At 43.1% G+C, this 12,941-nt stretch overlaps 1 protein-coding gene across 6 annotated transcripts in view; it reads right to left on the bottom strand.

Annotated features, from left to right (window-relative positions):
* Positions 1-3,380: 3,380 nt before the first annotated feature.
* Positions 3,381-12,941, bottom strand: part of PARD3 (par-3 family cell polarity regulator) — a 547,141-nt gene continuing 537,580 nt past the window's right edge. For all 6 annotated transcript variants that reach the window (XM_077936774.1, XM_028749990.2, XM_028749991.2 and 3 more), the window contains one exon: positions 3,381-5,438. In XM_077936774.1, the coding sequence (XP_077792900.1) occupies positions 5,045-5,438 (394 nt within the window). In that variant the 3' untranslated portion in view covers positions 3,381-5,044. The remainder of the gene's footprint in view (positions 5,439-12,941) is intronic.

The following is a 12,941-nucleotide window of genomic DNA, read 5'->3' as shown; positions in this document are numbered from 1 at the left end:
TACAACATCTGTGGACCCAAAGTTGAAGAACTCAGTAAAATAAGCAAAGACACAAGCTCTCCTACACAAGCACTCAATTCTTCCTATTTTGGACATGTCTGGGACCAGCCCTTGACCCAATTCACACATGCCAGTGTGGTGTTGTCATTACTCCTATTAGGTCCCATTCTGTGCTGGTAATATTGACTGCAATAGGAAACCATGGCAATCAATATTAGGCCCATATGACCGCCTTTCAGGAAGAATTTGTTTGGGAGCTTACCTTGTGATCTTCTTAGCCCACACAGTTCCTGGTTACAGGCTGTGGAATAGAAACTAAAATTAACAGAAATGGCAATCATGCTGTAGCAGATGTGGCACATATTAATAGATTCTTAGGAAAGAATGTGGGTCCATTTTAACTATTTAACATTTATACTGTGAGCTGTACCATATGGCTTGTAGTTGCAGAAGCTACCATTGTGAAAATAGGACTGCTCCAGAACTCAGAGGCTACACAGCCAATGCTGGGAGGCTTGTAACTTGGAGAACGAAAATATGATTGGTAGGAAGGGTCAGAGATGACCAATGTACAGTGGGCTCAGAGCTGTGGAGGAGCCAAGTGGGATGATTGCCTTCTGGAGGTCTGAATGGATGCCCACACTAACCTGTTTTAGGCTTCTCGTCTTCATATACTATATCTGTCAAAGCTGTAGCTGTATTTCCTCTATATCATATCTCCGGATCTTCTTTCCCTAGTGCAATTACCATTAGCTTTTGTATGCAAACCTGTTAATCAGAACAAAAGACAGTTTTGTATGAAAAGTGGCTCCCTCTCATTATTACACGCTCCACTGGGACTGAAAATAGTTAGTGTGAGAAATGTGATCTTTGGCAAGAACACAGGATGATGATGAAGCTGGGAGGGAAATAGCCAAATTCTCCCTTAGCAGAAAGTTATTGATCTAAGGGACTATCTGACTTTCTCATAAGAAACTCTCTTAACAATGGCAAGTGCTAAAAATCTTTCACAGGATAGTGCCAATCTCTGCAATACTTCCTTTTCAATCAGGGTTTTCTGATTTTCCGTCCCACATTTTGTACTGCACTGCATAAATGATTTGATTTTGGAAAGGACCTTAGTCCAATCTACACATACTTAGAAGTGCAAATTCTGCCGCTATCACGTTACCTGATTTTTACGGCTTGCTGATTGGTGCTGGGTCATTAGATGTGCAGAGGGCAAAATTATGAGTTCACTTCTCTCTTGCATTTGCATCTAAAATAGAACCTACTTGCTGCATCAGCTTCAGATTATGAATCAAAATCCACCTTGCCGTCTTTCTCCCCTCCATCCCTTCCCTTGAACCTGGAGTATAGTCAGAATACATAAGCTGACATGATTGCCATGGCAACTGGCTGTGATGTCATGCAAATAAAGGATTAGCACTGATTTTCACCGCAGGATTGCTCAAAAGGAGATGCTGTGTGAACAAGGAATGCAAAAAGGAGAAAAATAGCTTGAATATTGTTAATGGGGAAAACAGAACATTACTGGCATTGTACAATCTGTTTTAAGCAGATGTTCTCTCTTCTCCCCCACCCCATTTTGATCCCCTTTGTGCCAATACTCTGCATTAGGAGGGGAATCATGAACTCTGGAGCGGGGGGGGACCTGAACAAACACCAGGGAGAAAAATATTTTTCTACTGCTTCTACTGTCAATATCTTCCTTTTCTTTTCTTTCCTTCTCTTTCTTGGCGGAAATAATGGGCACTGAGTGGTCCATGGTGCTACTGGAAGGTCTGCCTACCTACTAGTATCCATCCTTTGCAGAGATTTGTGTCCTTTGCCATTATGCAATTTGCTTGTAACTTGAATCCATTGCTACATGTCCAACACTCATAGGAGAGCAGGAAAAAAAATGTACCCAATGCCCTCAACCATTCCTCATAGGTTTCCAGATCCTTTAGCATCTTGGTTGCCCTCTTCTGCACACCTTCCAGCTTGCCAACATCCTTCTTAAATTGTTCCCAGAAATGGACACATATTCCAGGTGTGGTCTGACTAAAGCAGAATAGAGTGGGACTCTTACTTCCCTTGACCTGGGCACTATACTTCTGTTGATGCAGCCTACAATTGCATTAGCGTTGTTGTTTTTTTGCTACTGCATCACACTCCTGACTTGTGTTAAGCTTGTGGTCTACCAAGACCCCCAGGTCCTTTTCACATATACTACTGTATGGGCATGTTTAGCCTGGAGAAGGAGAGACTGGGAGGAGATATGATAGCTGTCTTCAAATATCTAAAGGGCTGTCACATGGAAGATGGGGCAAACTTGTTTACTCCTGCTCTGGAGTGTAGGCCCTGAACCAATGGATTCGAGTTACAAGAAAGGAGATTCCAACCAAACACCAGGAAGCTCTGACAGCAAGAGCTGTTTAAAGGTGGAATGGACTCCATCGGAAGGTGATGGACTCTCCTTCCTTGGAGGTTTTTAAACAGAGGTTGGATGACCATGCGCCATGGATGCTTTAGTTGAGATTCCAGCATTGCAGGGGGTTGGATTAGATGACCCTGAGGGTCCCTTCCAATTCTATGGTTGAGTCAATCACTGAGTAGAGCAAGGGCAATAATGCCTTTGTAGCTGAGCAGTATGAATCACTTCATGAAGAAGGGTTGTGTGCTTCTGTGTGTGTACGCTTGTGTCTCCATACAAGTCTATGTGAGAGTGTGGGTGGCCACACCCACCACTGGCTTGTGACCCACTGTAGAGTTGGTTAAGCAGTCCTCTGGCACCAAAAGCCTATCCATTCCTACAGAGCTCTCATTCATGCAGATAATGAACAACCTCCGGAATCATGTGGCGTCACTGGCAGACTATCACCTGCCTGGGATTACAGATTTGTCAATTAAATGTAGAGATACCAGTGCGTACAAAAGATGCCACCACACTGTCCTAGCTGGGTTGTGATCCAAACAGTGCCTCCCCCAAAAAACCCCAAAGGCCATTGCTGAAGGCTGCACAAGCCTGCCGAAAGAAAGAGAGAGAGAGAGAGAGAGAGAGAGAGAGAGAGAGAGAGAGAGAGAGAGAGAGAGATCCAATATGGTGGTTCTGTCTTAGAATAGAAACTCTTAAATTACAGAGTTTATAGAAGTAACTAAAAGCATTTATTAACCACTTTCTCTTTCTTAGAATCAGTTTTGGAACACTTAATGGGCCCCACAAATCTTTTCTTTTTTTGAAAGAAAAAGTTAAATGCCTGTAATTTTTTTAAGAAAGGGAAGCTCAAACCACTAGGAACATTATAAAACAACATCTGTGAAAATCTCTTTCTCTCTCTCAAAATCAAGTAATGGCTACAGATTTTGAAAGCTTCAGAAGGATATTGAAACCAAGATGAAAACAGTCTTTTTATTCTAAATTTCTGTATTTACAGAGAGTGCCATTTTACACAGTGTTGTAAAGTCTCTGCGTAAAAGAGTCATGGTCATTCAATGTTTGTGCTTACATTAGTAGCAAATTTTTAACACTTGAGTATATTAACAAAAAAATAATAACAAGCAGGCATAAAGATATAGCATGTGCTGAATTGTCACATATATTCTTGAAAGAAGGTTGAGGCAGAAGTAAAATGGACTGGGTTTTGTCTTTTATAAAAAAAGGCAAACAATACACAAGCAATAACTGATACTTCTTTTTGTTCATTTACGCATGATATGCTGAGCTTTCACATCAGGATTTGCAGGCACTTTAGCAATCCAGTTATGTGTGTGTACACATGTCTCTTTCACAATCAAAGTTCAGAGCGTCAAACACAAAACCAGCTGTTGCAAAGGAAAATTTCATATACCCAATATACACATTAACAATAACTCTGCTGGAACAATCTTTTTGTTTCCATTATTTTTTGGACACCAACATCTTTTCATGACAATGCTTACCAATGTCCCCGCCCCATTCTCTTTTATTATCCACTTTATGGTTGATCTTTACCGTGATACTGAGGTGTAAAAATACAGTAACATGGAAGCACAGAGCAAATTGTCCACAAAGCTTTACAAATTGTCAAAAAACAGGTTTTAAAAAAACTATTTTAAATGCAAAAATAGATTTTTGATTTATTTTGTCCTGTATTCCGCCCCCCCTCCAAAAAAAAATTAAGGACAAATTAAATTATGATGTATGGAGTAACTGGGCAATGTTTAATTTATAATTCATTTTGGGGGTTCATTTTTTTGTAATGGAATATAATAATTAAAAATCCCCACCAAAGTTGTTAAACCAAACCAGAGAGATATTTTTCTCTCCACCATTCTACATGCTTCATGAAACAGCAATGTCCCTCCACTATTATTAGGCAACGTTAACTTATAAATACAAGGTTTTCACTGATAATATAACCTATATATGATTAAAGTATAAGACAAATGCAACAAGGTCCCCAGGATATATGAAACATAACGTTTTTTGCTTAGGAATGAGGATAAAGCTTTCTGATAGGACTCAAGAGTGAACGTGTGAAGTCAAAGAAAAACAGCATTTCAGCAGACAGACATTTAAATATTTATCAACTGTAAAACATCGAGGGCTAAAGATCATGACTGAACATTCAACCTTACTGCTTACAAGTGATACGTACCCCTTTCCCTTAATCAAAGGTATGGCAATGCATCTTTTAATTAAAAACAAATTAATGATGTATGTTGGAACCGGACCTCACTGAAGCATTGAACACCTGACAGCAAAATGTAGTGAAGCAGACAGTGATAGCACAGAACTGGGCTAGGACACTTGATAACTAAGACACATCACTTGCCTAGAGTATGATTGTCAAATGATGGAAAATCCTTCCATGATATAACACTTGAGACACAATGGCAAAGACATAAGGCCCTCTGATTCTTTGCCTATATTGCTAAAGGCACTGAAGCAGACAAGAATTCCTTAGTACCTCCTTTTTGTAAAAAGAAGAAGTAGTCCCCCCTCCCCCGCCCCCCAATACAAGTCTCTTCATATGAAAATGTTCCTTTATTGCATGGGACGTTGACCTTTTTCTTCGACTCAAGAATAAAATGGTCTTCCCTTTTCTGGCGCTTGCAATCTGCTTAGCCTGGCAACCTGAGATGGCGAAGGGGGTACATCATGTCTGAAAGGACCTTTGGGAGTGGCATAATTTGGGTCCTGAACTTTCTTATAGGAGTCATAGTTGCTGGACCCTTCAGAAGATGTCTTTTTTTTCAGCTGCTGCTCTTTCCGCCTCTGCTCTTGACGCAACAGCTCTTGAGTTTCAAGCATTACCCGGGCGTTGAAGCCATGGCCTCCCATGTAGCCGTTCCTGGAGCCCTGATAGCTGGAATACCTTGGGTTGTCTTTTGCACTTTGGAAACCTTCGCCTGGAGGATAGTTCTGCTCCCAAGAATCTTGAGACACAGAGCTTGCATTTTTCCGGCTTTGCCTGAAAATCAGAACAAGGTATTTATTATACTTCATTACACTTATGGAAAACACTTGTTTTATTTCTGGAAAACTTTTCTAGTTCTTTTATGTCTCAGTATGAGGCACTAAGGCAAGTCACTCCTTCTCCATAGAATAACAAACAACTGATGCGGAACATTGGCTATTACTACTGAAGAGTAGTTGCTGGAGGAAGGTCTGTCACTTCCATTCTCTGCTTGCAGGTGGAGAGATTCCTGAAGGTAATTCATTGGCTACTGTGGAAAACTACCGTATTTTTTGCCCCACAGGACGCACCGGCCCATAGGACACATCAAGTTTTTTGGGGGGGAAATAAAGAAAAAAAATATATTTTTCCCCCCAGGCGCTTGTGCGGCCGGCAGCGGGGAGAAGCGCTCTTCTCCCCGCCACCCGCCTTGAGATCAGGTCCAGGGACAGCGGGGAGATGCGCTGCGCCTCCCAGCTGTCCCCGGAGCTTGCAGGGCAGGCAGCGGGGAGAAGCGCTCTTCTCCCCGCCACCCGCCTTCAGATCAGGTCCAGGGACAGCAGGAAGACGCGCTGCGCCTCCCCACTGTCCCCGGAGCTTGCGGGGCTGGCGGTGGGGTCTCCCCGCCGTCAGCCTCCAAACCACTTCGGGAGACAGCGGGATGGCGGCGTTCCGCCTCCCTCTGTCCCCCGACCTTGTGGGGCTGGCGCTGGGGCTCTCCTGAAGCCTGGAGAGTGAGAGCGGTCAGTGCACACCGACCCCTCTCGCTCTCCAGGCTTCAGCGAAAGCCTGCATTCACCCCATAGGACGCACACACATTTCCCCTTCATTTTTGGAGGGGGAAAAGTTCGTCCTATAGGGCGAAAAATACGGTAGATGCTGGACTGAATTATCCCATAATCTAATTCAGAAGGCCTCTTCTTTTGCCTCCTACCAACAATCAGGCCATAATTTGCCCTCTGAAGTCTATCAAAGTGGGTATCCTTCAGGAAGGGCATAAGAACACAAGAAGAGACCTACCGGTTCAGACCAAAGGCTTGCTCAGCCCAGCATCCTGTTCTCACAGCAGCCTATGGGAAGTCCATGAGCAGACACGAGTGCACTATTCTTCTCCCACTTGTGATCCACAGGAACTGGCATTTAGAGGTCTACTGACTCTGATACTGGAGGTGCTGTGTAGCCATTGAGACTAGTCAGTGCCATTTGTCTAGAAAAAGGTGCTGGAACGCACTACGAACATCTCCCTGTAGTCTCTTATAATGGCAATGGCGCCCACATGAGAGATGCCAGAACTTAGTTCTGGCAAGTTCCCACTGAAAAAAAGCCCTGTGACTAGTACACCTAACCTTAAAAGGATAGTATTTTCCTCCACAAATCCCACTTTATACACACTTATGACCAAGGAAGTCCTTTGCCACATAACCACACACAACACATCCAAAGATGAACCGAGTGTAGTCCAACAGGAATGCTGAACCATAATCAATATGACATAGAATTGTGGTCAGTTAATCACATGCAAAGGCAGTTTGTTGGAGGTTTTGTACAAAAGGTAGCACCAAGAAACCCAATGCATTTAGCTGTAGACATACTGTATTTCTTGACATGGGTCACAACCTAGCAGGGCTTAAGTATGTCTGATTTTGTGTTTGAACATGGCCACTCTCTTTCGTAATGGATTTGACCATAGATTCAAATGCTGAGCATGGCAACAATCCAAATAAAGTTACTTGTGACTCGCTTATACTGATTAGCTGCTGACTAGCTGTTTTTTGTTGAAAGGAAAGCAAGGTATAAAATTAAAGAAAATAAATAAATGGATTTAAAGCAGAGTTAGCTGACTTTAGCTTTACTGGACTTACAGATTTTTCTCCAAATATATAGGAGTAGTCTCCTTCTGCATACTTACATACTGTCATTGTGCTGTGCTTAAGTCAACACTCTTAGCACATTTTCTTTCACATCACTTTTATACATCATTGTGGAGGCACACCCTTTCTGTGTTCCATACATGTATTCCAGAATTTCAATTTCTGGCTTCTTACCTATTAATGCTGATTTTCTCACATGTCAATACAATCACCCAGATAAAGCTTTTCTAGTTCTGTTAAGACTGCAGTATTGAAACTCCCCTTCCCCTCTCCCAATGCCTAGCTTTCAACTCCAAATAGCAGAAGAATCTGCTGGTTTCAGAAGAAGTTTTCCAGGGAGTGATGCAACATTTCAAGCAATATCATGTTGGAATCACAGATGATGATGCCAGCTTGGCAGGTAGACTTACCCCCTTGTCTCTTTTGCTTAGAGTAACCAGCTATTCTTCAATTTACATGTGTTCCTTGAGGCACTACACTATAAATATTCACAGTCTGACAGCTAATACTGTAATAGCAATTACAACTTTCAACAATAATTCTGCAATAGACCTGGACATGGGACATTAGTATGCAGGGCTTTACCAACCCTAATTGCCAAAGCTCTGACTTTTGCCTTACGAAGCCCAGTATGCTCATGCAACTGCAGATGAAAACTGTTTCCAGTATATGTAGTATCAGAACATTCCACTACGTGGTATTTAAGCAAGCTGAGCACAACTCAGACTGTCATTACTGTCTAGTGGAACACATGAAGCTGCCTTGGACTACAACAGGCCATTGGCCCATAACTGTTGAGTTTAAATGGCAGCAGAAATGCTATCTATCTGTACGGTATTGTGCTTGAGATAGTGAAACCTCACCATAAACAGTGCATGCATTAACGAAAAAGGGGTTTGTTTTGGGTACGGGAGTGGGGCCAGTCAGAGAGCAGAGAGAGAGAGAGAGAGAGAGAGAGAGAATGTTAATGCATGTGAGCAAGACATAGAGATGATGGAAGTGGGAGATGAAATGGAGACAGACAAAAGTGAGTTAAAGTGCCAGCTTCCTTGGGCTTGAAGTAAGCAAAAGAGCCCTTGCTGGCAATTCCTGACCCTCAAGCAAACAGGGCTGACTTCATAGGGGGCATGCAGCTCCACTTGGTTCTGCCTCTTTTCTTCTGTCTACCTCTCAGATGAGGGCAGGGAAAGTGGAGAAGATAAAGAGAGTATACCAATCCCCAGTCCGTCAACATGTAGAGCTGGACAAGCCTCCAGAGAGAACAAGCAGAGAGTAGTTCCTCCCCTTCTCACTCTAGATCAGGGGTAGTCTACCTTTTTATACCAACCACCCACTAATGCATCTTTCTTGATGGTAAAATTTCCTCACCACCCACCAGTGCTTGATGGAAGGAGGATTCAGCTTGTACCGTAGAACCCCCTACCACCTACCTAGAATCCTGAAACGCCCACTAGTGGGCGGTAGGGACCAGGTTGACAACCCCTGCTCTAGATAGTTCCTTGTTTATCGGATTCCGCTTTGCTCTCTCACCAATTAGGCAAAAGAACATAAAAAGAAACTGCTAGATCAGGCCAATGGTCCATCCAGTCCAGCATCCTGTTCACACAGTGGACAACCTAATGCCTGTGAGAAACCCAAAAGCAGGACCTGAGTTCAACAGCACTCCCCTCTCCTGTGGTTCCAAGCAACGGACATTCAAAGGTATATTGTCTCTGACAACAGAGGCAAAACACAGGCATCCTGGTTAGTAGTCACTGAGAGGCTTATCCTGCATGAATTTGTCAAATCCTGCTTTAAAGACACCCAAGTTGGTGGCCATCACTACTTCTTGTGTGAGTGAACTTCTAATGTTTCTGTGTTGTCACCCAACATTTAGTGATTTATTTAAAACATTTCTATCTCACCAGTCTGTCCATCAGGATCTCTGAAGGCAACTTACCGTATTTTTCGCCCTATAGGACGCACTTTTCCCCCTCCAAAAATGAAGGGGAAATGTGTGTGCGTCCTATGGGGCGAATGCAGGCTTTCGCTGAAGCCTGGAGAGCGAGAGGCTCCAGGAAGCTATCCGCAAGCCTTGCACGCCCGGGGGGGAGTCCCCCCCAGGCGCACAAGGCTTGCAGGTGGCAGCCTACAGCGCGGAGCACGGGGCGCCCTCCGGAGGACGCCCCGTGCTTCGCGCATGTGTCAGCAAGCCTTGCGCCCCCGGGGGATCTCCCCCCGGGAGCGCAAGGCTTGCGGGCAGCAGCCTGCAGTGCGGAGCACGGAGCGCCCTTCACGGACGCCCCGTGCTTCGCGCAGGTGTCTGCAGCCTGCCGCCCGGCGCGTGGGGCACCCTGAAGCAGAGCGCCCCTCGCGCCGGGCAGACATCGGCCAGCCCCACAAGCTCGGGGGACAGCGGGGAGGCCAGCGCCGCCATCCCACTGTTCCCCGACCTGGTTTTGGGGGGGAAATAAAGGAAAAAAAATTTTCCTTTATTTCCCCCCCCCCCAAAAAAAGCAGGTGCTTCCTATGGGACGGAGCATCCTATGGGATGAAAAATACGGTACTAAGAGCAGCAATATATCAAAGAAGATATTAAAATAGAAAATAACCACCAAATAACAGAGGATTGCAACACAAAAAGAAATCAAAAGAGAGTCCATTGGACTCAGGATTCCTGAGAACTACATTTCCCAGGGCCTCTTCTTCCAGGGATACTGAGTTTTCCTATTACTGACACAACAGAAGGAAAGAAATATTGACGCTCTGCTACCAGGTAGATCTGGGACCTTGGATAATGCCAAGGAGAAATACAGGTAATTTGTTTTGCTTTGTCCTATGGAAGATAACTCAAACCTTATAATATCACTGGTAGTTATGCAACATGGACAGGCAGCTTTGTGACATTGCCATTTTACTTCCCTTTCCATCCACACAAAACGAAAGGCCATATTGTCAACACAAGTATGTATAGCACAATGAGATTTCTGAGTGAATATGGTGTGAATCATTCACTCTTTTATTTAAGTTCACATAAGCTTTCTAAAGCATCCCAGAAACCTTTTAAACAGCAGGCTCCAACTTCGAGAAAACGTTACTTTTAAAACAGCTTCACATTGAAAATGACAATAGATTAAGCTGATTCACACCATATTCACTCTGCCTGTTAGCAATAAGGCAAGCAAGATTGGTGGGACTCTTTTAACACCACTTTTATGAGAAGATATCAGAGAAATGTATGAATTCTGGAAACAATTTATATTTATAACTGCATGAATGTAGATTATCCATGAAGCGAGGAAACAAAGACTGAAGTACTTATTAATTTGTTTGTGCACAGATGTTTTGTAGCACAGACCTTGAACAAACAGTTTTCCTTGAACTGAGAATATATTTTGCGGCTCTGCAGAAGGTTATTCCACAGTCCCCTGTAATTCATAAATGAAATAATAATGCACTACATGTTTCTTCCGACAAAAAAATTACAGTTTATCATAGACATAATTTGGGGAACTGCAAAAATGCAGTCATGCAGTAGTGATCTTCCCTTAATTGAGAAGGCAAGGAAAGCTCTGTGGGATCAGTCTAAAAGTTGATCTGGTACAGCATTTAGTCCCACAGTGGAACCAGTTCAACCAGTTGCCCCGGGACACCCACAAGCAGGGCAAAGAAGGCAATAATATCTGGCTGAGCACTCAAAGACTTAGAAAATGTCACCTCTTTGACTATAGACAAGGAATATGCAGGCAAAGCCCTTGAATAAACTACTCATTGACTTAAGGCAGCATTCCTCAAACTGGTGCCCTTTAGATATTTAGGACTACAACTCCCATTGGCACAGCTGACTGGAGCTGCTGATAGTTTTAGTCTAAAACATCAGGAGCGCACTGGGCTCCTATGGTTTCCTTCCCCCATTCAAACCCAATTCTTACCAACCTCATCCAATCCTCCAATACATCAGTTCAATGAAGAAGAAGAAGAAAAGACAAAATCACAGAATCAGCCTTTGGCTTTGATGAGAGTTGTTCTTGTTAGATCAAAATCAAATGAAAAACTCTCCCACTTGCTCTCCCCATCACTCTCAAGGGCACCTGCTCTTTTCTAAACCAATCTTCCATTCTGCCTCACTATACTTTATTTTCCCAAGACTCTCAAATTTACTTTAAACATGACTCAAACATTCTCTGTCCCAAACCAGCCTCAATCATTCAGCAAATGTCTGAATGCGTTAGGGGCGGCACTTGGGTAGTCATGAACTCCTAGACTCAAGACTGCCTGTGAGCACTTTTTGCTTATAAACTAAAGTATGTGTATAGACAGCACTTAAATATTAGAACCAATTAAATGTGTCAGAAAATTGGAAGTATCCCAATCTGATATAGCTTTTCATGGTAATCTCTCTATTCACTCAATTAATTCTTTTATGACATACATCCACATTATACATCCAAGATTCGCTTTGTTACAAGCTATACAAGAAAGACTTCCCATTACCGCTACTTCCTCCTGTCAAGTTCATATTTATTTTCATTACATGAAACTATAATGCAGAAGAATCCCTAAATCGCTATAATTTTGGAACCCAGTTTTATGGGCTACAGCAGGGCTGTCAACTGTCATCATTGCTGACCACTGACCATGCTGGATGGGGCTGCTTTTGCCCCCCTCTCCACAGCAGCTAGCCAAGAAGTTTGAATGGCTAATCTCTTTCTAACCCACACCTGGGCAGCAGGAGGAAGCTGTACTTCAGAAACCCATTTGCAGAAATCTAAAATTAATTTTTCCTGGCTGGCACCATTTTAAAACACTTTACGCCCAATAGCTACCAGGAAGACAACATTTGTAAGCTTTGTTTTTTATTTTCATTTATTAAGATCAGATTTGGCAAAAAAAAAGTAGCTCAAAAACTGCTCAAATTTAAGGGCACCTCTCTCCAAGGAGCCTCATTGAGGTTGCAATTTGTGACATTCATGCCAATTCTCCTCTCACCTGGTATACAGTTACAAATAATTATGTATGTTCTACACAGAATGGGTCTTATAACCCTCCCTTATACTACTTCTCCTTTTCTGGAAGTCCTCCCCCCCCCCCTCATTTTGCTATTTTTGATATACAGTGGTACCTCAGTTTTCGAACCTAATCCGTTCCGGAAAAGAGTTCAAGTTCTGAAACGTTCGAAAACCAAAAACTCAATACAGAAGCCTCAATACGGAAAACTCAATACAAAAGCTACATCGCATGTTCGACTTCTGAGGTGTGTTCGAAAACCGAAGCTTTTACTTCCGGGTTTACTGCGTTTGAAAACTGAAATGTTCATCAATGGAGACGTTTGAAAACCGAGGTACCACTGTACTAGGATGTAGTGCTTTTTTTCTGGGGGATACTTGAGGGTACTCAGTATTGGCACCTTTTTTTCTAGAACAAAAGCACTGCTAGGATGGTTCTAGGAAATACTACCAAATTCTCCTCTGCATCCCTTACCATAGCAAAATACTCCGAGTCAGTACTTTGAACGAAGCAACAGATTTTTCTCCTTCCCCATGCTTCCCTTGCCGCTTTCAAAATGGCCTCTCTCTCTTCTCAAAACTTTGTTCAGCAAATACATTTCTCTCTTGCACGCTCACAAACCACTTCTAATGTCTTCACTGAATTCACCCCCCCCTGCTTT

This window comes from Podarcis muralis, chromosome 12 (assembly GCF_964188315.1).
Source record: "Podarcis muralis chromosome 12, rPodMur119.hap1.1, whole genome shotgun sequence".
NCBI classification, from domain to species: Eukaryota; Metazoa; Chordata; class Lepidosauria; order Squamata; family Lacertidae; genus Podarcis; species Podarcis muralis.
The sequence above is the reverse complement of the archived record's forward strand: the minus strand, read 5'-3'. Positions and strand labels throughout refer to the sequence as shown.